The sequence below is a fragment of the Phaethon aethereus genome, assembly GCF_964289735.1.
Source record: "Phaethon aethereus genome assembly, chromosome: 3".
NCBI lineage: Eukaryota > Metazoa > Chordata > Aves > Phaethontiformes > Phaethontidae > Phaethon > Phaethon aethereus.
Window position 1 is genome coordinate 110,520,040 of NC_138576.1, and position 24,675 is coordinate 110,544,714.

The following is a 24,675-nucleotide window of genomic DNA, read 5'->3' on the forward strand; positions in this document are numbered from 1 at the left end:
TGATGTAAGATTTCTGTTCAGTGCCGTTGAGTGCCCATACTTGGGCGTAAAGTCTGTTACTGAAAGCAGTGAGTCTGACTATGAGGTACTTATGTTTGAAAATAATCCAGGTAATTAAGAATATCTCTTCTGAGCAGTCAGGGCTTCATAAACATGTTTAAGATGTACATCATTCCAAGCTTTCTACATACAGCCAGCTTTCTTCCTTGTCCACTCTTAGTAAAATAACTTTGGGAATATGAAGGCTTTTTTATTTCAGGTTGAGACTGTAGGATATCAGGATCATGACTTGAGAAAATCTGTCTTTTGGACATGAGGTAGGATTGGAGGGGAAACAGGACTTGAAGTAATTTAAGTTTCAACTTCTGTAATATATGCATAACATATTATCCAGTTTGTAGGCTGTTCAACGTTCATTTTGAAAGCAGTTAATCTTTCTTTCATGCACTGCTTCTCTTGGAAGGGTGTTCTTCAATGTTACTGCTATAATGCTTATGGCTTTTCTAATTTTCACCTTAAATGATTCATGCTGAGTTCGTAGCATTTGCTTTTGAGCCAGCACTGTGTGATTTTCCAGTGGGGCTTTTTCTTTCCTGTTGGATGGTTTATTATTTGTTACTATTACTTAGTGGCACATTATTTAGAATTAGTTTGTTTTGAAGAGAAACCAAGACAGTCTGGGGGATACAAGCTGACCATGATGGCTGTAATTTGAGATAGCTAGCCTGTTTCAATGATGATGATGGCATCTGCTCTCCTGCATTATACTGATAACAATTATACAATAACAAATCTGAAAATCTCTGGGGGACTGTTCATATTTGTCCAGTCTAGATAAGTCTACTTTTGACAAGTGTCAGCCATCTTAATGGTAGAGGCTAGTTGAGAGCTAGAAGGAAATCATAGTACAAGGTCCTAAGATGTAGAGGTCTCTGTTTAGGCAAGGGTCTAGGAATAGAGGCAGTCTTTTTCTTAGACAAACTTAAGTAGTTGGAGAATGTTCACAAGCTTTTGACATACAAAGCCTTCCTAGATAGAACAGTCAAATGTTAGGTTGATTCAGGAAGCCTTTTTTGTTAGCAGCAGCAGCTGTGGAGGATTTCTTGTCTTTTGAACAAACTGTCCACCAAAATCCTGCATTCTAAAATGAGCAAGTGATCAGCGGTGCAGTACACAGGCAGCCAGAGGACTTGTGCAGATGGCTCAGCCGAGTTTAGGACAGTATATTAAATAGAAAGTCACATCATATAGCTGGTATCAGAGTTTTGACAAGGAGCCATATGTTAGACTGCATCTGGTGTATAGACAAGAGAAAACTAGATTTAATGATCCTCCTGAGCAAAACTCATCCGTAGCTTCACAGAGGCAGAGAAAAAACAAGTGAGGCAGACCTCTGTAGAGACTGTCTCCTGTGAAGAAAAGCAGTGGAAAATTGGCCATGTGCTATGCAAGCTAGGTATGGCAACTAGCTTATACTTATTTAGACTGGCCCAGAAGCTCCTACTTGCTTGCTCAGGGATCTTGGAATATCAGTATTATTTGATGCCAGGGAGGAGGTGCTTTAGCAGCTGTTCAGAAGAATGAAGAGCTCTACATGGTTGTTGCATCTGCCACCTCCCTGCCCCCTCTTTACTCTGTGAAACACCCACTGGAGACAGTACTTCCACCTGTGACAAAGCGGCCAGTCTCTGCAAAGGGACTCTGCTTCCTTCTAGTGCATCCTAGGACAGAGTTACAATGACTAAATACAAAAGATGCTCCTAGAATATCAGCAGATGAGAGAAGAAAAGGCCAAGAAGAATGGTTAAAATGCCTTACTGATTTTATTGACTTAGACTATCGGAACAGATGTCTGAAGTTTCTCTTATGATACCCTGGAAGCAAGTGAAAGACAACTGATAGGTGTCAAGTTAGCTGCTGCTGAAGACAATGCTGCTGAAGACAAGGAACACATATTAAAAAGCCTCTTTGAAAATAAGTTGCTTTTCAGGTCAGATATCTGAAAATCCTTCGTTGTTTGATCCACTGGAACTAGGTTATGAAAGAAAAACAAATTAATTGAAACAAAATTCTTGTTTTGTTAATTGTTCTGAAGACTAGTGACAACCAATACTTTTCATCAGAAGGCAGAATTAACTTTGTTCATTTCTTCTTGCTGTCAGAGGAAGCCAGGTGGTAGGACTAGGAAAAGAACTATAATTAAACTCCACCCCTCTTCAAATGCAGGTGAAGAGATCATAATTCATGAAATGAATCTATCCAATTAGACAATATTCATACAATTATAAGCTGAACACCAAATGGTTAGTGATTCATGAATAATGAGCTAGTATCCACTCAAACCTCCTCAGTGAGGAGATCCAATTTATATTTGCTTTGTGGCCATGACCTTTTTCAAACTTATAGCTGTAACCAGAAAGGAATTTAGACACCTCATAAGAAAGTGCATGAAACTTATGGGTTTTTTATTTTACTCTGAAAAATGGCTTTGAAAAAATAAGCAATATCTTACTTCCATACTCATATGGCAATTTTATGGATTTTTTCTGTTGTTGTTATGGCGAAGTAATACACTTACTGCCTATATTATGGAATCTTTTCAGAATCCTTTCTTGAAGTCTTTTGGGAGACTTTGCCAATGAAGTGTCAATGTCCCTATCCAGTCAGATAAAAAGTCCACTTATTTCAGGAGCCTGTCTTCAACAGTGGTCAATGGGTATGCCAAGGGAGAAGAACAGAAGTCCTCAGGCAACACTCTCTGCCTTCACATTGGAGTCTGTAATCAATACAGTGTGATATATATATATATATATATATTTAAACTTATACATAGAACACTCACAACGAAGCAACACAACCACTAGTGGCATATGCTCTGAAAAGGAATCTTGAAGAAGTAAGAGAGATGGTGTGTGTGAAGCCCCAACTAACCTAGTATGCCCTCATAGCTAACCCTAATTTCAGCAGGTGGAGACCTCTTGAGATCCCTGAAAAGGGTGCCAATGCACGCCCCCAGAGAGGATATCTGTGCCTACTGAAGAGGGATCTCCAGATCTAAGGCAAACAAGTTGTTTCCACTTCAGCTGAAAGACGCTGTCCACACGTTTTAGCAGCAGCAGATACCTCATAAATTTGTAGAGAGAGGCAACAGGCACACAGAGTTAATGTGAAAACACTGGAAGCCCGATTCATGGGGTACCGCATTAACGCATTGACTTGGGACTTTGTTGTCTTTACTATCTGCTTTACTGAATGGTTCCTCATAAATCCCTCCACAGAATCCTCTTCAGAGCTGCCTGTACTTTTTTCCCTCCCATTTCCTGCAAAAGGAACAGGAGAAGAAAGTAATGAACCTTCTCACCTCTGTTTTAAACCTTTTCCTTAATGGTGCATTTACCTAGTTCTGGCGGTAAACTCCTTGGGCAGGAATGGTGTTTCTGTAAATTTCACTGTATTTATGAGCTATGCATATGATAATCTGAAGAATATCATTATGATTGCAACAGCCAGATCTGCAGAATTAACCAGTCAGAATGAGAAAAGCGTGCTGCTTTTTTTTTTCCTTTTTTTCCTTATTCTTGAATAATATCAGCTATTTTCTGAGCTCTTCAGTGAGTGAGTGAGACTACAGGGAAACATACCCATCTCTGAGTCATGAATGAGCAAAGGGATGATTTCCAAAATGGGAAACCTGCTAGATTTTAACTGACTGGTAAGTCAGAATACCTTCTCTCATAAACAATTTGTGTTCTATTGACAAAAGTTTTTATTTTTAGCTCACTTAAGGGAGTTCTATGCTAATGGAGATGTTCCTATATTCTAGAAGTTTACTGAGGGTTCGGGTTTTGGTGGTTTTTTCACTTTCTTCTCTGTCATTTCTGGTAATTATCTCTTCTGTTTGGGGTGGGATTTCCAAAAATGGTGAAGAGACTTCAGTAGCATAAACTCTCATGCTCCAGAGTTTAGAGGATTTGAAAAATTTTTGTTCTAGGTGTCTTGGTTCTCTCCCCGTGAAATGGGTGTAGTAATAGGCTATCCCATCAGAGTGGCGAGAGAATGAACGAATTTGGTATTGCGTAATCAGTGACACTGTTGAGATGAGATCTGAAGTTTTATATTACTGTGTAATCTGTATATAGAAGTCACTATTATGGATGTATTTATCTTTATTTTTATATTACATGTATAGTAGGTTGGTGGGTCAAAAATAAACATTATGATGGAATATCATAAGATGCTGTCTACTGGTTTAGCAGAAGGGGATAGTTTAGCTTATAAGGCTATCACCAAGGCTAGGCACAGATTTGCCCATGGGACTTTTTTAAACAAGAGATGACATGATTACAAGTGTTCTTTAAACCCAAGAAGAGCATCATGAGTTATGGAAAACACAGATTAGGAAACCAAGCATGTTTGATTTTGGTGTTAATGCTGTAATGGCTAGTTGCTTTAAGACTGCTGTAACACGTTAGCTGTGGTTATGAGTAATAATTGTTATTTAAAATATTACAAAACTATTTACGAGTACTAAGCTTGTGTACACTAATTTTGAGATTGATGCTTGCTACGTGAGGGTAGTGCTTGTGTAAAATTGCACATAGATACAATGCAACAGAGCTGAAGATTTCTTGGAGAAAAGCGTATTTTTTCTAATACTCTTATGTTACAAAGTGGGAGGTGCTAGACAATAGGTGTCAGCACTGGTTCAGCTATGCACAACTTCACTGCAAATGTCGATTAAGGCAGCTGGTGTTAAGCACAAGTTAGCTGTGAACTATACTTTCAGCAAACTGAGTAAAGAAGTGCTGAGACAATGTTTGACACTTGTTATAAAATAGATTTTCTAGGGGATAGACTGGGCAATAGAATACATGAGTCACAAGATAAAAGTTGGTAAAAATAATGTATGTATTGTATTCACTCTGACATATTTCCAAAATACTGAAGGAAGACTGTTTCTGAAAATGGTAATTTAATTAGGTTTTGTTGTTTTGTGAATTGTTCAGAGAGGTACCTGGCAGGGAGACTTTGATGAAGTGCTTTCCTAGGGCTTTTTAAAAAATAAAAAACAACCTGATCAAAACTAATAAGCCTAGTATGCTGAAGAAAGAAAGCAAAATCACAAAAATCAGAATGAAGCAGACAAGATTAAGTACAGTGCTAGGAAACTTCCATAAGACTTTGGTATCGTGCTGTTTTGTGGAGGAATTTTAGACTGGAACTAGGGTTTTAGATGTCTTGTTCATGAAGCCTACACGTGTCATATCTAGGGGTCTGTGGACAATTCTGTGACAACTTTGGAAGAAAAACCAGGAACACTGAAACAATGCAAAATGTGTAGTTTTGTAATGGAGAAACCAGAAGAAATCACCACCAAGGAAATGGAAGACAGCAAATTCTTCAAAGGATTGGTTTTCCTCTGTGTTTCACTGGCAACATGCACCTAAGATCCAGGATGCGAGGATTAAGCCAAAAAAGGTAAGGCTTTAAGAGCCCAGTGAAAACACTGTGATCTTGGCTCAGCACCTCTTTTGAGGTGCTGGATCAGAGTTTCGGTCCTCTAGAATTGCTTTTATCTGAACAAATAAATATCTGTTTAAATTACGTCCTTGCTGGTGAAGGACACTGTATCTTTAAAACTCTAAGGAAAAATAGTGAAATAATCTTGCAGTCAGCCTACTAGCTGATGTGCATGTATCAAGGAGTTTTTAAATAAGCAGGTGCTCTCATGAGAAAAACCTCTGTGTGATGGATACTAGGTGGATGGCTATGCACAGAGGAAAGGAAATGGAGCTTTTTCTTGTCAATATTCGGTGAGGCATAGTTGGGAGAACCCCCCTCCTCCCCTGAAGTTTGCATTGTATTGCAAAATACAGTGAATTCCTGGCAGCCGTTGCAGTGGCACCCTGTGAGAGCCCTAAGCCTGGCAGTATAATCTAAAGGGAACGCAGCTGAATTGTGATCTATTGCTATATAAAAGGGGGCGGGTCACTCTGCTCGTTCCAGCTCCTTTTCTGTCATTACTGCTGCAGAAGCACCAACCAAACGCAGCTGGCACGCCTCTTCCTTGGCTCTTATATAATATGGGGTTTCACAGGGCAATGATGTAGAAATAAAGTCAAACATTCTTGAGGCAGACTCATATTACTTGTCGAATTGCTGGTGCTCACTTTGCTGTGGGGTGTAGGGCTGCTTTTGGAAGGGTGATCTGTGGCCCTGTTTGAGTGAATTTTGGAAGGTGTGCAGGATGGCTCCAAATGAGACAGGAGATGAACTTGTTTTCTTTGTGAATGGTAAAAAGGTAAGGAAGATTCCAGCTTTCTGTCCAGCTTGCTCCTGGGTTGTGACTTGATTACTTGTTTTTCTAGTAATCTTTTTCCTTCTCTGAAGTTTTCTAATATGAGCACAATTGCCATGACTTTTAAATATTAAATTGAAAAGATTGTTTATTGCTTTGCTAAATGGCTTTTTCTCTTCTTTGACTTTACCTTGTGAATTATTCAAAGCGTAACACAACTATATAATGTGCCTTTTCCTTTTAGATTTGTTGGCAATAATTTACTACAATTCTGAGGCAATTACTTTTAAATAAAGGTGCACTAACTTAGTATAGGCATTTCTACTAGAAATAATTTCAGTAATTACAACAGATCTGGAAAATGTAGCTCAAATGTAAGCATCCATATATAATTCACATTCAGTAAGTAATTCTGATATTTGATTTTTAAAAGGGATTTAAGTAAAATGTTCATTGCGTTTCCATCTTAGAAGCTATAAAACTTGTTAAAATCCAAGCCCATTAACTGGTACTGTTCCCCAGATCAACTGCTGACAATTACCTAAAGTGACTGTGTCTCACAGGAGGGCGGGGTGGTCCTTGCACATGCTGGACACCTTTGAACAGTTTGTCCCAGGGCCCCGTTTGTCAGTTTGGACTTCCCCCAGCGAGCATTGCAGCCTTGACTCTTCAAAAGCTTATAACAAGTCAGGGCTGCCTCTTTTTTGAACTATGAGTACTAAGTTAGTTCTATTTCTGAGCTCAGCTCAATGCTGATCTTGCCCTGCCACCTTCCTCTTGCCTAGATACTTGGGCAGGGAATGTCGTGCCAAAGCAGCTTCCAGCTGGGAAACTTGGAGAGGGGAGACTGTACTGTGCCACGAGCCACAAGGACCTTCCTTGTGCACTGCTTAGGGGTAAAACACATGCAGCACTAAGTTTGGGCTAGAGAAATAATTTTTTAATCCCTTGAGGGATCGCACAATATTCTTATTTGGTTAAAAAGCTCTGTGCCTTGCCCTACAGGCTGTCACAGAATTGCTATCAATTTTGCTTTTGTTGATCTTTCGTGCTAATTTAATCAAGTGTAAATGTGGATAAGATTGTTACTACAATTAGAGTGTTTTAGTTATGAATTTGGATCCCAAACTGGATTGGAATTCGAACTTCCAAAGTACTAGGGCATTTGATATCAAAGTTTTCTTTTATCTACATATCAATATTTAGGTGGAGAATTAAGTTTATCTGGTATGGATTATATGTTAGTCAAAGAGCTCTTTAGTGTAATACTGATGTATAACCCAGCCCTGGTTCTTAGGTTTTATGAAGAAGGATGACAACTGAAGCTTTGCTCACACAGATCAGTAATGGTTCGTATGTCAATGTTAATTGACATATCAGCCATTCATTGTTTCTAGAGGGAGGTGAAAACTTGAAGCTCCAAGTTAATCATGACTAGCTAATTGAGCCTGGTAATTGAGATTATGAAGCAGTGGCACAGGGTGATCTGTGAATTTATCTGATAAATTTTTGGTTATGGTGGGCACAGGTGGTATACCATGAACTTGTTCATGCTCTGCGACGGTTTTAGTGACTTCAGATCCCTCCCTGTGAACCCCACTTTTTAGAGGGCGAACTGGTAGCCTTTTGAGTCTTGCAGTAGGTGATTGCCACAAACATGTTGAGCAATCCAGACCCTGATACAGGCCAAGTGTACTGTCTTGTTTTCTTTCTCTGGTATGTTCTAATGGAAGACAATTGTAGTTTTGGTACCAGACCAGCTAAGGTTCAAAACCAGTATGCCACTCATGGTAGGTATGAAGAGTTTATAAACAAATTCCTCTGTACATTTACAGCTGGTGCTTCTGCATTGGTTGGTGCTCAGGTATTACAAGAGCACTGATTGCTCTGCGTAAATCAGTAGAAAAGCCCTTCTTCCTGAAGGAGACTCTTGGGTAACATATGAAAATATGTGTTAGTCAAAGCAAAAGAGAAGAGACTGAGCTGCAGAGAACTGGTTCTGTGGGACTTTTGTGCATACAGGGTGAGGTGGAGGAGAAGAGAAAGAGCAGCCTTAGACCCTGAAGGCTAGCAGTAGAAGACAACCAGTTCCTTTTGTATCTGCTGTCTGTTCTTGCTATGTCCTGGAGCTCATGAACATGTTGCAAAACGCCATCACCCTTGGTGCATTTCAGCAATTTTTATGGAACTGCTGTTCCTGTTTACAAAAGCCACATCTTGGAGCTGACCTTGTGCATGTGAAGGGGGCTTATCACAGTGGGATCTTGGTAGTTGTTGGCTAAAAAAAAACCACCAGGGAATGGTTAATACTACCAATGGTACCACCTCATTCCATGTGTCAAGGCTGTCTCAGCATTCTTCCCTGCTGCTCATGGAAGCAGCAGTGCTAGCAAAGGAGCAGGTTCCACCTGACCAGAGAGAAGAGGGCTTCCTGTGCCATGCTCTACCCAGAGCCTCCAATGACATTTTTTTTTCATATCCCGTTTTTGGATGTGCTGCCAAAGTGGCTTGAGGTACACCCCAACCAAATGCAGGTTTAAAGAGAGAGATAATTGGACTCATGGGGCAATCTGATCTGTGGCAGCAGCTGTGGTTTGTTGGGACATTTCTGCACATGAGAGGTTATGTGATAGAACGGGTGATGGGAAGTGCTTGGGCGATACTGCTGAAACAGCAGGTAGCAAGTCAGGGTATGGCTCCATCCATCTGGAGTCCTGACTACATATTCCAGTCAACTTGCTGCAAAGAATGTGATAGCATGGCCAGTGGGAAAGGTTACTGCTGTGTGAATTTGTGACAGTTTGACATTGCTAATGGGCTGCTGATATTCTGTCATAGTACAAAACTGCGTGATAAGAGGTGTTTGATAAGATAGGGACTTTCATGGCAGCAAATCCTTCTCTCTTGCTTTAGCTCAGTCTGCAATGTTAAGAAAAAGTCTCCTCAGAACAGCTGAGCATACTTCACATTCAGGATTGTTTATTTTAAGCACCTGTTTACTTCACTGGGCATAAAGCTTGGCACACAACTAACTCTGTTATCTTGATGGTCAGCCTAGGCTAGAATGGAAAACACCACATGCAATTTAAAGCTAATAGTGGCAATTTTGTCTTCCACAGCAGACAAGTCTGTCTCATGCATATGTAGCATGTAATTTTGGTTCAAACACGTGGAGTCAATATTTCTATTTTGTTCCTGAATGTTAAGAGGGGGTCTATGCTGGAAGCCACATTAGACATCTTTCAAAGCCTGTGCATGTTTGATTGCAGTTGGGACCAACCAAACTACAGGAGTTTTTTGAGCTTTGGGACCTGCTGCGTCCTATATAAGCAGTGAATTACAAGTTTTCAGTGTGCTGGTTTAAAGCAGAACAAAATATTCTCATGACCAATAGCAGATTTACATTGTGTGTTTATATGCAGTTTGTTCATCTGTGTTCTAGTCATTTTCCCTAGTAAATGAATTTGAAATTTCTCATTGACTTCAGAAGTACACATTCACAGATTTTAAGGTCCTAGGGGACCTTTACTGTTGACTGGTCTGATTTGCTGCATGGCAGTTTGGTTAAAACCTTTCACCTTCTCTTCTTGCAACTAATTGAGTGACTAGGGACTAATGATTAAATGGGAGCTTGTCATTCAGAAAAGCATATGTTTCTCATTTAAAGACCCTAGCTGATGGAAAGCTTAGCATGTCGTTTGGTAAACTAGTAAAGTTTCTGTTTTCTTTTCCTTTTTGTTCCTTTATTTACCTTGCTCAACTACTGTTCTTTTAAATTGAAAAATCCTTTCTTTAACTTGCTGGGAATACTAGTTTAAATATGACACTTCATGTTGTAAAGGCAAAGTTACCTGAGTTAGTGAAAGGCAGGTAGAGAAGACAGCAAACAAAATACTTAATTGAGGTCTGAGTTACATGAAATCATGGGCAAGTGAGCTCAACATGTCTCTGGACCAGCCCATGGGCTCTAAGAGTGTAGAGTACTGCTTAGGAACTTGTTCTGTGTAGTACTTAAGGCTTGAAGAACTGTAGGGCCAGGCTGGACTCCCTGCTGAGGTGATCTGAGTATGTAAGATTCATAGAATCAGTAGACAAATAGATGTATAGTACAAACACAGCAGTACAGAGCAAATTTGGGAGCCATTTGACTGTCACTGCCATCCTAACATTTCCAGCAAAGTTTCCTTCTGCATTTGATCAATATTTAAGCTACCACATGTGGTGAAGTTTGCAATTTTGAATCTGTCAAAACATAGTTATCAATCTGATGTATCTGGCATTATGGCATTTGGTTTAAAGAAATTTTGAAAAACCCTAAAAAACAGGAACTGAGCAAAAAGGAAACATTTCTTTGCAATATCTAAGTAGGCTGATCCAACTCCCACTGAAGGCAATGGCTATAATTCAGTTTCCTTCTGCACAAGGACACTGGGGGAAATGACCAAGAATTGTTTTGGTGGGTAAGATATTGAGCTGTGAATCATACTGTTCTGGGCATCAGACAAGAGAAGATGTTATCCCCACCCACAGAGTTTTAAAATATTTTAAGAACAAATCACAGCAGGTGATTGTAACAAACCACTGGAGGAACGACAAAAGGACTGACCACTGGAGGACAAAACCAGCATCAATGACAATGAACAAAAGGCAGGAAAAAGTTCTTACTCTGTGATCAGCAAGAGAGACTCGTAAACAAGCATCCCCCCACCAGGAATCTGAGTGCAAAGAAATGCCTCCTTGCTTTCTGACGTGTGAGATTTGGTTTAATCCAGAATGTCCTGCAAACTCTTCCCCCTTATCTCCCAAGTCTCTGCCAGCATTGCAGATACACAGCTACAGTGGAGTAGTTTGAAGTGACTGAAGTAGGAATTGGGGCTATTGGTTTGAACAGGATAAGAGTGTGGATTCTTCAGGACATGTTCTAACTGCATAGTGGGAGCCACTTTCTGATAAAGTTGAGCAAAGGTTTGACTTTGGGATGTAACATATGCTTAAGTACTTCACTAAAAGTGTGTGGAGCTGAGTGGCTAAATGTTTTGCTGAATGAAGGCTTAGGATCGTGTTTATTTTCTTACTTAACTTCCTGAAAAGGAGCCATTGAGCCAAACTTTTAATTACTTGGTTTGAGTACATAATGGTGTGCTGCTTGGATCCTTTCAAGAAAACTTCTTGAGACATTTTCTTTGATCTAAGCTTAGAATAATCTCAGTAGTCTTTAACCATCTGGAATACTATTCTCTGTGCCTGGCTCGCTTGGAAGCTGCTTTGGAAGCATTTGCAATGGCCATTGGCACAGCCCTGAAGAAGAAACTCAGCCTGACAGTGAGGGTGTGAGTTGCTGGGAAAGGCTCTTTGCCTGTGAAATGGCTGTGAAAGGCCTTTTGTCCATGGGACACTTGTAGTCACAAGCACTTTTTTGAATTATCTGCTCATGTCTGTCTGTTTACCAAACTACTGCAGAGTAGTGTGTGCTTGCTTTCAACTAGCTGGTCATGAGAGAGCCACTGTATGCTCTTGTTTCTATGTATCCAGAAGGATGCTCTGAACAGCAGCAGTATGAGTGCTGCATGATTTAGAGTAAGACATCCCCAAGCTAAAAGAATGAACTCTCTTTCCTTGTAGATTATCTCCAATGCAGGAATGAGTTGTGCAAAAAATGACCAGTTGTGTTTTGTAGCAGCAACTTTATCAGATAGTTCTGAAAACGTGGACTCAAATAGGAGGTATGAACCTTGTCTCTTTAGAATAACCCTGTCACGTGTCAAAGGCATAAAATTGAAGCAGTACAGAGATTGTGCAGGTTTCTTATCAGTAAGAAAAAAAGGCTTACACAAATCACCTTTGTTTCAATTTGCCCTTCAAACCGGGAGTGATTAATTTAAATAAACTGTAACTATTGTACTTAGGACTTGCACAATGTAAGAGCCAAGAACACATGATTACATCCTGGCACGGAGTGAATTTGGAAAAGTTTCTTGACACTCTATTAATAACAGAAAAAGGGGAAGACAAGCTCTGTGGCCATTTGGAGGCAAGGGCAGAACTTTGGTTTCTGACCATCGGGCAGAGGTTGAAGTAAAATCTAATTTTATGTCTAATAGGTAACTGCTAATAGTGTTGTTCACTAATAGTTGGAGGTGACTCAAAATGTGCAGAGAAAGTTTCTCCTTGGTTGGAATTTCACATTCCCACATTTAGGATGGCTACTAATGTAACACTGATTGATTTAACAGTAGCAGGGAAGAAAGAGAAACTTCAAGATGACTGATACTTTCTGTCTGTCCTGCAGCACCTGTATTGGCCATGTTAGGGTTTCCACTGTTGTTTTTTCTCTACAAAGTCTATTATTTATGCCACTCTGTCATTCTGTTTATCTGCTCATTTTCTCTGTCTCTTCTAGCAGTAGGAAGGAGAAGGGACAGAGGTCAGTTATGCATGGTCAATAAAGACGAGACACAATTTGGGGACATGTCAGGAATTCAAAACTTGAGTACAAAAACAAAATTCAAAACTTTCTCCTCTGCTCACTACTAATTCTGTTTGGCATTTTTGATGAAGTTGTTTTTAAGATTTGCCTCAGTGTGCCATGGCTGAAATACTCTCACGTGTGTAACGCATATACTTTTCTCTGTCACAATGAATTCAAGGAAACGTTGTGTCTGGTACCTGACCAACATTGCTGAACCTAATAGGAGGAGTTAATCAGTGGTTCTGCTTCTTGCTTTGGAAAAGAAGTTGCAGAAAGACTGAGCTTTCTCCTTCCAACTAACATGTCTGTGTTTTAAAGTGTTTTGTGTGTAACAGTACCTTTCCCTTCTTGCAGGTGGTGGAAAAAGATGTGGACCCAGAAACAACTCTGCTAACCTATCTAAGAAGAAAGTGTATCCAGTGTCAGAAGAAACTGCAGAAGGCTTTAAATGCCTACAGCATTTCATAATTGTTTACTGTTCTGCCTGTCACTTGAATGCTAGGCAGAGCTTGTGCACAGAGTATAAGAGGGAGTGCTCTGCATGGTCTGGTATTTCTTGCTGGCAAAGATTACAGCTGGTATTCCAAGCTTAAACGATAGCAAATTTTAAATAATATATGTTAAATAAACTTTGAATATTTTATTAATATTTTAAAGGGAAAACTCTCAGAATTGCTAGGAATTAGAATACTTTGGAAAGAAAGCTAGCTTGAGATGACAATAAAATTGAGGGGAATTTAGGTTTGTTCCACGCAAATGGTAAAAAATTTTCTGGCCAAAACACTACAGCCATTTGAGCTGCTTCCTGTATCATCCAATAATTTGGATATTACTGGATAGTTAATATCCAATAAGTTGATTATCTTGTGGCCTGTTTGTCAGATGATGCAGGGATGCAAACTCAGAGGCAGGGGTTCCCACCACGTACTGTGGGCATGTTTACAGGAGCAGATGCAAGCAGTCACATTTCACTCCTGTTTGAAACTGGTCAACACATGAGTCAGATTAGCTTCAGGAGCTGGGTAGCTATTACTGTGATGACCAGGCTGGCTATACCAGGTCCGGTTCAGTAGGTAGTGTCATTCCATGTTTTCTGAGTTTTTGTCTGACAAGCTGGGTGTGTACCTATGCCAACCTGTTCAGTGTTGGTGTATTCCTTAAGAAGAATCATGCATACTTATTTCACCATACTGCTGTGTTCTGATTGTCTGGGATCTGAAAGAAGTACAGAGATATAAATCACGCTCCTCTTTGGGGTTTCCAGCAGAACTATCAACAACCCTATTTTGTCTGACTGTACCTTGGGTGGATGAAGTTAAAGAGGAAAAATAAGTGGCATGACTCTTGTGCCTGTGTACACTTCTTACTGCTAGACCATTTATGTCGAAGCTTGTTAATATCTAATGCACATAGCTTTGTAAAGAGATAATTTGAGCTCTTCAAAACCTTCTGGTATTTTACATGAACATTCTGGTGAACTTATTTTGTAGATGTCTGGCTAGGATCAGACAAATACTTTGAGAAACATGTTTTATTGAGGCAGATTAGCACTGTTGTCAAGAGAAACGTTGGATGGCATAGGAATGTGTATTTCTGCTGAAGCAGGCACATGATTGTATGAAAAGTAGATGTGCTGCTTAGGGACATGGTTTAGCGGTGGACTTGGCAGTGACAGGTTTACGGTTGGACTCAATGATCTTAAAGGTCTTTTTCAACGTAAATGATTCTATGAAAATAGTCAGTTCCAGAATCTTTGCAGTGAAGGCAAAGATGATTTGAGTTCCCTACATCATGATGCCTGTTGCTTTTCCACAGGCCTAAGCTGATTATCTCAGCACAGACATGTGTCCATTGCCAATGAAAGCAGCTGTTCTTTTCCCACCAGAAGTCTCTCAACATTGGCCAATCCTCTTCACAATAAATAAGAGCATCTAATTACCTTCTAATGAGTGAAGGAACCCAAAGCAGAAGTGACTTGCGGAATTCTTTCCTGAAATCTCTTTGCAGAACATTTAATGTAATGCCTGATTGTAAAGTACAGATGTGCTCTGCAGCCTGTGGAGGAATCTGCTTAGGCTAGTCTGTACACTTTGTGAGTTCCCAAGTGTCTGTGCAGTGGTTCTGTGCCTCTCTGCTAGTTCTGGCTCGCAGTGTCTCCCTCCTGTGTTTTTTATGGGAACCAGGCTACTGGGGAGTGTACTTGGCTGGTTTTGTCCCTAGCAATGGGGAAGCCATCATAAATGGGGCCAAGAGAAGAAGCTAGTGTGGCCAGACCATGACTCTTGAGATGCAGGTAGTTTGTGAGCTGTTCAAGTGCAGCTCCCATGTCAGTGCTAAACTGTGTGACTTGTAGCACTGTGTGACTGCCCCGCCTGGGCACCTTCTAGGTGGTAGGAATCACCAGGTGTAGGAAGAGGTCAGCCGCCACTGGTGAGAGGTGCTGAAGGAGATGTCACCATGCATCTCAGGGATGTGGCTGCATGCCTGAACAGCTCCTGCTCAGCAATTACCGAGTGTTTCGTCTCCCTTATGCTATTTCCTTTTCTGAGAAAGTAGGAATTGTTGACGTTCAGAATTTTTTTGTTTATTCTAAGAGTCCAACATAACATAATATCATGGATTGCCTCCTTATCAGGGCTTTGGGTGTTGATCTCAAAGCTGACATACCAGCATTTGAAACTTTGCTAATGTTTCAAAAGTTATTAAGGAGAAAAAATAAGTGCGTGGTTTCCAGCAAGAACTTGTTGCTAAGCGTTGATTGACAACTGTTTGAGCAGGCTTTTGCCAACACTCTGTGTTTTCCTTGATTCCTGTTCTCTCAGTGGGCCTATGTGGAACCAAACTAGGCTGTGGAGAAGGTGGATGTGGTGCTTGCACTGTTATGATATCCAAGTATGATCACTTTCGGAAGAAAATCCTGTATCCTTTGCAATCTGAACTCTTCAACAGAGAAATGAAACTGGGCCAGATCCAAGTTCTTGACATTCCAGACATGCTACTATTTAAAAAAAAAAAAGTTATATAATGTATGTTTCTGCCAAAACATAATTTTTCACTTTCAAGAACATAAACTCAGAAGGCTAAAACAAGAAGGTATTTTTTTCCTACAGCATTGCACAGTGCTGATAGGGAACTATTTCATTGTGCCCTGAAATATCTGCACTGGCTGTAGCCTGCAAGCTATCTGCCTTTTCCCAATTCAGAAAACCTTTATGTTCCTTTCTTGCAATGTAATATAACTTTTTGCATGATGACCTAAGTGATGATTACTGTGATAAAATCTTTATTGCTATTGTACTACTACAATAATCTGGTTTCTGTATGCCACTTTAATTCTATTGTAACCTTCAGAATGGCTCTTATTTCCTGAGACAAACTTTTCTCTTGTTCCCTCTTTAATTAATGGAAGAGTGAAGCAATGGAATCAAACAAAAAGAGGAATAGAGAGACGATGAGGCAGAGGGACAGGCCCCAATTTATTTTTACTGTGGGGAATGGAAAGCACTGAAATCTTAGATATATTTGGAATAATGTTCAGAGATACTTTAACTTGGGATCATCTAACTTAGTGGTTCTGCTTAGTAACGTGGCCTTGAATAGGATATCTTTAGACAGAATATCTCATCATTCTGTCTTGGTAGAAATGGAGTAGCTAGTTCCTATAAGAATTTTTTCAATGTTATCCTATTTTGCCTTCAGCCTGGTCTTTTTCCCCCTGTGTACCCTCTAGAAACTGTTTCCTAGGTAAAAGGCCAAGAGCTCTGTGCTCTTATGTAACTTTGTGGGTTGGCCAGGCCAGCTGTATAACATCTTGGAATTTGTAGTCTGCCCCTATGAATTACTTACATGTGTTCTGTAGCTTAACATGCAAAGAGGATGTTTAAAGTTGTTATTTCTAGGTCAAATCCTATGGTGCATACTGAGTTTAAACTCCAAGTGAAGTTCATGAGAACTATGGCTGAGTAGGTGCTGTAGGATTTGGCTTGTAACTAATACCTGTATCACATCTGGTCTCCTGTTGTATCCATTGCTACATTTTCTGAGTACTCTTCAGTCCTTCTGTTCCCTTTTTCCTTTGTTGAGCAGCACTGTCAAATGAAATGACCTTAATTTATTATTTTAGCCACCATACTGCCAATGCTTGCCTCTTCCCTGTCTGTGCCCTGCATCATGTAGCTGTAACTACTGTTGAAGGCATAGGAAACACTAAATCCAGGCTGCACCCAGCCCAGGTAAGCTGTTAATACTGGTAACTTTAAACCCTCTACCCATTTTTTTCTTCTTATGTTAAGTAACCCTGTTCCAGGTGTTGGGACCTCCATCATACCGTTGAAGACAGGAGTTTGACTTTCCACATGAGTAGTCTTTACTTGCAGGAACGACTAAGTGACGGAATCAAACTCCCAGGTCAATGCTGCAACTCTGTTACGCCCTGACAAGTTAACTGCTGCTATCCTGGCTGACTTGCTAATGCTTTTGTTCTAGGGCTACGTGGCTGTATTTGGTCCACATCCTGGACCAAATCCCAGGAACTGGGAAGGCTGATGTTGTGGTGAAAGCCTATGTAATGACTTGGAGCCAGGAAATCTGAGTTAGGTTTTGGCTCTCCTATGGCCTCCCATGAGTGCCCTTGGTTTCTTGTCCTGCATAGTTAGGAACCTTCCCTGCAGTGGTGCAGTAAGGTTTGGTTCAGCAATGTTTCTGGAGTCCCAGAATATTCTTGTTGGGGAGGAGTGACAGGAATGTGAAGCCTTGCTCTTCTAGCAAGCTGTTATAATGCACTCTTTATGGAAGCAGACTTGCCTCACCTTTGTCAGAAATACTGCTCCTTTAAGGGAAACGATGATTCATCTCAGTTTGTACAGTGGGTAGGACTTGTGCCAATATCTATCTGAGACAGTAAACAACAAAGTGAAAAATAAGTTAGACACACATGAATGGATGGCAGCTAGTCTGACCTTTGTTTGCTTGTCGTCTTTTCCCTACCTCCCCTGAAGATTCTGACAGCTAAGTTTTGAAATTCAAACTTGGGTCTATACAGGTAGCCCCAACTTTTCTAGCATAGTGAATCTGAAGAATTCCTGATCTCCTTGGAGGGTTCTAGTCGCCTTCATTTACATTGGGAGTTCAAAGCCTAGATGCAAACTTTTCAGAGTGTTCTCTTTTAAGTCTACTTCAAAGATTAATTGACCATCTCATCAGAGAACATCTGATGATAGTCTTAGTTCCTCTGGTGAGATTGTGGTTTGTTTTTTTTAAGAGGTGTTACAGAAACAAGCACAACAATGAACTCACCTTGGTATTATGAGCTGATGGTCGTTGTTACTTTTTCTCAGGAGAGAATAGCAAAAAGTCATGGATCCCAATGTGGCTTTTGCACTCCAGGCATTGTCATGTCCATGTATACATTGCTTCGGAACAAACCTGAGCCCAAAATGGAGGACATAGAAGATGCTTTCCAAGGTAATACTCATACCCCTGCAGAGATGCAACCTGTTCTGCTTTCATTACATCAGCTTCACCAAGTGAGATGGAGGTGCACCTTTTATATTTAAATTTAAATTTATATTTATATTATGTTTAATATATTTTGTTAAAGATAGCTGATTGTTATGAGGTTAAGAACTAGCTTTTTCACTAGGAGACTGGCCAGGTGCTATGAAGTGAACAAAAATGGCTTGCAGAAAATCTCCCAGAAGCTCATTGTTTGTCCTGAAGCAGGGGCAAGTGGCCTCAGTCTTGGATTAGGACCCCACTAGGCTTAACACAGAAAAAAAGGTGGACTGTCCCTGGGGGGCTTATAAAAGCTGCCACATGTCCTTGTTCATTCATTGCTGTCACAAGAGCCTGCAGAGCTGACAGAGAGCATCTGGGCCAGCCAACCTCAAGTAAAGGACCAAGACAGCAATAAATATGATGGATTGGGGGAGAATCCAGCTGCATAAATCATCTGAGAGGCTGCTGTTACTGCTGAGGTTAGAGCTGCTACCATGCTTCTGGCAGTGACCTGAAAAGAAATCAGATGCAGAAGAAAGCAGCCTCTGTGTAATTCAGAAGCCTGTATAGTTGGTATACTGATTAGACTCACACAGTTGAGGTAAATGAATACTGAATAAGGCAGATTGCATTTTTTCTAAACTAATTTCAATTTAAAATTTCAACAAAAAGGGATTGTAGAATTGTTGCAAGATTAGTAATGAAAGTTTCCTCCTCCCAGTTTTTTCATTAGCTTTATCTAGTTTTGACAAGCTTTTGTGAGAAACAATAAAATCTTCTAAAAGAAGAGAAGTTCTCAGCCAAATGACACTAAACCTCTATCCTTTTGCTCTGGCAATGCAGGGAACTTGTGTCGGTGTACAGGGTACAGACCCATTCTGGAAGGATACAGGACATTTGCTAAAGTAAGTGGCTTCAGATAATGTTTAAAAAAATGTGCAAGGCTGGATGTCTTTCTGTTACTAAAATACACCATGAGCTGATATGGGGAGGAAGGAAATATGCATGCTACAATAACCCAGCTCCAACTCTTGACCCTTTTGTATGTGCTTCATGCATTAATAATGCAGAAAGACCAACTCCTTTACTCACTGCAGTTGCTGGCAATGAAGCACTTTATGATCCACCTGATGGTCCCTTTTTGGATCACAGGTAATCAGACTCTCTAATTCTTTTCCGTACGTCTCTGAAAACCTCAGTATCTCTGCATAGTACAGCTTGCAGATGATCCCTGATGTAGAAAAAGTGTAAAGGTATGGTGCAGAAATAGGGATATGCTGTGGGGGAATCTGATGAGAAAGTTGCTTTCTTGAAAGACCAGCTGCAGAGCTGAAATAGCTCTAATGAAGTTGAAGTCACTGCTATATAGCTCTTGCCCAGAACTCATCTGCTGGTTTGGGTGAGGTACAAAGCTTTGCCTTAAGTTTTCTGTAGTCCCCTTGTTCCTGAAAGACTGCTGGAGGCTGTGAAGTAAAGTAGATTGTTAGGTACTTCAGTGATTACTAGACACTTATGAGGCTACACTGGTATTAAATATCAAAAGTAAAGAATTTAGAATGCTGTCCATTAATTTCATTTTATTATCCAGAATTACGATCAACAAAAGAGAATTTTGCAGGAGTGAGATGCATTACAAATAGTTGATAAACCCAGTTGATACAGTGTGCTTGGATTTCCAACAGGCTTTCAACAGTGTCTTACCAAAGGCTTTTAAAAACAATAGGCAGCCATGGGGTAAGAGGGAAGATCTCTGTATGGATGAGAGATTGGTTAAAAGGCAGGAAATGGCAGGTAGGAGAAAATGGTATGTTTTTGCAACGGAGGGAGGTCACTGTGGAGTTGGGCTGGGACCTGTGGTGCAAGCAGGGCTGTTCAAAATATCGCTAAATGAGGTGGGAAAAAGTGAGCAGTGATGTGAGAAAAAAAGTTAATTGATGTCAAGTTAGTCTGGGTAGTGAAGACAGGAACAGACTTTGAGGAATTTCAGAAGGACTTTATGAACTTGAGAAACTGGAGAATAGAATGGGTTGCAAAATTAATGGCAAATAAATACAATGCAATTTACTGAGTGAAAGACAGTCCTCATTTCACATATGAAATGATAGACTGTGAGCAGACACAAGATCATCTTCCTGTTACCATGCAGGAAGATGACCTTGGAGGCGTGGTAGACAGTTCCACGGAAGCATCAGCTCAATGCTCACTGGCAGTCAAAATGACACTTCAAAGGGTAGAGAACAAACCAGAAAACACTGCCATGCCGCTGTCTGCATCATGACTCTTCCTACACTTGAGTAGTCTGTGCAGTTCTGGTCCTCTCATCTCTAGCAGGGTATAGCAGAATAGGAAAAGATTCAGAGAACTGCAATAAGGATCACATCTGTAGTAATCTGGCTTCCATGCAAGGAAGCACTGAGTAGGCTGGGCTGCTGCATCCTTGAAAAAATATGTCAGGGAGGGGAAAGAGCTCTACGTAGCCCATATAGTGGTTTGTGTTGACCTCTAATAGAGATCTACAAAATGTGACTGGCAGGTGGAATGTAGACAGGCATCTGCTGTTTGCTACCTCTTCCAATACAAGAGCAAGGTGTCAAGAAATGAAACTAGTAGGAGTCAGGTTGAAAACAAAGGCAGATGGTCTGCTGCGTACTGGGTATCTGACCTGCAGAACCCACTGAAGCGTGTTGTGGGCACCAAAAACTTAGACAGGCTCTGGGTGAGACTGAGCAGGTACTTGGACAAACAGCTACTGATGGTTACTAAAGAGACAGAAACAACACTGGGCTAAGGTAGTCCCCTGAGCTGAATGCAACTGGATTCTGGTAGAGTACTAGGTGTTGTACTGCATGTTTTTGTCCCTTTTACTCTTCTCCGGGTATCTCCTCACAGCTCTATCTGGACCAGAGATACTGGCTGAATGGTCAGAGTAGTTCTAAACAAGAACAAGAGGTCTATTAGTAGACTGGACATGACCTGGCCATCACACTGCAGGTTACTGCCTTCCGTTGGCAAGGGAAACACCTACTTGCTTGGCACTTTCCATCTCCCATTTCTGCTTTGGATATAATAAAAGTGGGATCAGTTTTTCTCAAAAGGGAATCAAGTCTACTTCATTTCCTTGGAGTCTGCACATTTTTCTCAGAACAGTTTTTGTCCCCCCAGGACATGAATTGCTGTGGCAGAGTAGCCAATGGCACTGGATGCTGTCGTACTGAGAGGGAAAATAGCATGGTAAGCTGAATTTTAAAAACCAATAACCTCAATTTGCAATATAGTATTAGATTTTTTATGTATTGGTCACCTCTCCAGCTCTACTGTGATGCAGATATTCAGAGCTCTCTGAGCTGGTTTGAATGTCTGTCTCTTGGAAGACAGTGTGGCTGTGTATGTTCTGGTTAGCATGACTAGCCATCATGACACAGGTTTTACAATAGTGAGCTAGATATGTTCCTTCAGAATCTATGAGATGCAACACTTCTATGAAATAGTGTGGTGACGATTGTAAGCAATGTGTTACCAGCATCTGGTATAGTGAAACAATCCATCTTTCTGTGAAAACAGATCTAGAAAACCGGTGAATTCCCCGTATGATCTTTCCCAAAGTTTGCAGTCCAGTGATGAATGAAGTAATTTAATCACCATTCCAATGAATTGTACAATTGGAACCTTTTGGAATATCTGGAGAAAAAAGCTGATCACATTTTATGTACCAGTTGAGTTACATCCCTCCATTGTTTGTCATGGAGGGGTGAAAACAAGGACTTGGGGCATAGGGTAGTGTGAGTATGAAATGAATTTAGGAAAGCGAGAATATAATTAAATTCTTTGCCAGGAAATTACAGTGAATTCCTGTGGATTCTTTGTTAGGAAACATCCAGTGTTGTGTAGAATACCCCAGCAATTAAGACTGCTTGGAGTTGTTTTGTCAAAGTAGTTTATGAATGAAAAACGTTACTGCAAATTTCTGCAATCCAGGGATTGATAAAAGGGGAGGAACATATCCTGTAAAAGCTGGAATGTTCTGACTTGGTGTAGAATAGCTGAAGTGTGCTTGTTTCTTCTTCAGAATGGAGGCTGCTGTGGGGGAAAAGCCAATGGCCCAGGCTGCTGCATGAATGGAAAAGAAGACAATGTGGTAAGGTGCTTCTCAACTACTAGTTTTTTCTCTATTTCTGATGTTTTGAAGTCTTAGCTCCGTCTTGTTCTATACCAGAGTCCCATACTTTTAATTTAGCTGTATTTATGCAAAGCAGCTTAGACTAATTTATATTTTATGCTGGTCTGACCTCAGAAAAGTTACCTTTAATGTAATTTAACATGCCAATGTGAAAGTGATGTCACTTGGCAAAAACCTGATACTGTGTTCAGGTTTCTGACCAGACATGCATTGTGATCAGAAAAATGTGACTAAAGAACCTGAAACACTGGATCAGGTGGCATCTTTTTGCTGTGTTTACCATTCTTTGCTCCATGAAATAGTAATAGGGATTTGAGTGGTTGTATGTGGATAGCTTTCTCTTCTGCCGCCCAGCTGTTTCCATTTTCTCTGTCATAGACAATGGTGTCCTCCAGCCTGTTCAATTCTTCTGAGTTCCAGCCGTTGGACCCTACACAGGAGCCAATCTTCCCACCAGAGTTAATGGTAAGTTCATTCAAAAAGAAATAGTATGTAGTTTGTTGGTTTCGTTGTTCTGCACAGGATTTGCGTGTCCGCAATGTCTCTGCCCTGAGGAAATGACAGTGTAAAAGATGGCTGCTGATAGGAGAATATGCAGGGGCATTAACGCTTCCATGTTTTATAAAAGGGAAGGCTGTTAAGGCAGGGTGGCTTAAAAGATGTGCAGGCCAAGCGCCTGCCCCAGATGACTGGCTTTCCTCTCTGTTTCTCACCATACATGCCTGCTCTTGTGTTGCCTTCCTTTCTGGACACTGACTGTCCAGGGGTGGAACAGTTGGTGACATCAAGATTTCAGTTTACTAGGTCAGATGTGAACCTTTACATTAAATACACCCGTATCTCAGCTAATTGCCCTGTGCTCCCTTTATAGTGTAGGAAGAGAAGTAGGAGTTATGGGATGTAGCTGAATACATGTTTCAGCTAGATGACTTCCCAAAGGCACCAACTTCTCTCCACTCAGTGTAGCAAGAGCAGAAGTTGGCTGGCTCACACTGACATCAAAATTTAGGTGAAATTAGTTTCTCCCCATCTTTCATTCCTGTCTTTTTTGGGGTAGTTTCCTCCTAAGCAATGTGTCCCAGACAGGAGTCTAGTCCAGCACGTGGCATGTTTGCAGCTTCCTTCACATTTAACAAACAACTGGAATTCAGTCGTTAGTTCTGCTGCTTCACCCAGCCTAAATGTGTCATGAGCTACAGCATGCGTAGGTTCTCATAGACCATAGCATCATAGCCAGAGGCATCTGCCAGAACTTATGTCAGATGGAGCTTTCTGGCAGAGGTCTTGCTAAGGAGATGAGGCAGCAGGATGCACCTGGCAATATCAGGAAAGGAAAACTTTTGTCAGCATGAAAAAGACTCTTGTCACTGCTAGCAGAAGGATGGGGAACGGCTAACTGCCAACAACAGTGTGGATATCACAGCCGCCTGCCAGTAACTTGACTGAGATGGGGCCTGGCCTGGCATAGGCAGCATGTGAGCAGGGATTCTTGGCTTGATATAGGGTCTGAGCTCTCTCTCATTTCACTTTTGCAGACTCAGAGTAACAAACAGCAGAAACAGCTATGTTTCAAAGGCGAGCGTGTGATGTGGATCCAGCCTACAACTCTCAAGGAACTGGTGGCTCTCAAATCCCAGTACCCCAACGCCAAGCTTGTTGTGGGGAACACAGAAGTGGGTAAGAGGAAAGCTGATGCTCATTATGAGCAGTTGGAAAACTTTCCATGGAGTATTTTGTGAGAACAGTGCAAATGTAAACCTCCTTCATGCCATTGCTGTTAAATAGCTGTTTAATCTTCAGGTTGTATGTAGGAACAAATTTTTCTCTTGGGCAGATTAATCTCATAGTGAATGTTTTTTCCCTGTTCTTTGCTGTGTTGGGTGAAGAAAAAAAAAAGCTTACCTAGACATCTGAGCGTTTCTGCTAGTTTTGTGGAATTTTGAGAAGAGGGGAGTGGCACAGTGTAAAATGTCCTCATAATCAAATTAATTTAGTTGTGAAACATGCATTTTGAAAGATTTTTTCAGTGAGTAAACTGTCAAGACTTGAAATCTTACTATTTTTTCCCCCTAAATATACACTTCTGCAAACATAAGTGCTGAGGAGGAGAGTTCAGACATACAGTAATTCTGTTATCCTGAGCAATTGGTTCAGGAGACAATCCCCACATTTTGTATGGTTCATCGTATTCATTGTTCTTTCTTGAAGGATTACGTACAACAATAGCCAGGTCAC

The 24,675-nt window shown here is 40.7% G+C and overlaps 1 protein-coding gene across 1 annotated transcript in view; it reads left to right on the plus strand.

Moving 5' to 3' along the window:
* Nucleotides 1-6,247: 6,247 nt before the first annotated feature.
* Nucleotides 6,248-24,675, plus strand: part of XDH (xanthine dehydrogenase) — a gene marked incomplete at both ends in the record, with an annotated part of 50,950 nt that continues 32,522 nt past the window's right edge. Inside the window, 9 exons of the mRNA XM_081997670.1 lie at nucleotides 6,248-6,301; nucleotides 13,122-13,179; nucleotides 15,590-15,686; nucleotides 16,891-16,999; nucleotides 18,104-18,230; nucleotides 19,107-19,168; nucleotides 22,330-22,398; nucleotides 22,819-22,905; nucleotides 23,976-24,117. Coding sequence (XP_081853796.1) covers nucleotides 6,248-6,301; nucleotides 13,122-13,179; nucleotides 15,590-15,686; nucleotides 16,891-16,999; nucleotides 18,104-18,230; nucleotides 19,107-19,168; nucleotides 22,330-22,398; nucleotides 22,819-22,905; nucleotides 23,976-24,117 — 805 coding nt within the window. The remainder of the gene's footprint in view (nucleotides 6,302-13,121; nucleotides 13,180-15,589; nucleotides 15,687-16,890; nucleotides 17,000-18,103; nucleotides 18,231-19,106; nucleotides 19,169-22,329; nucleotides 22,399-22,818; nucleotides 22,906-23,975; nucleotides 24,118-24,675) is intronic.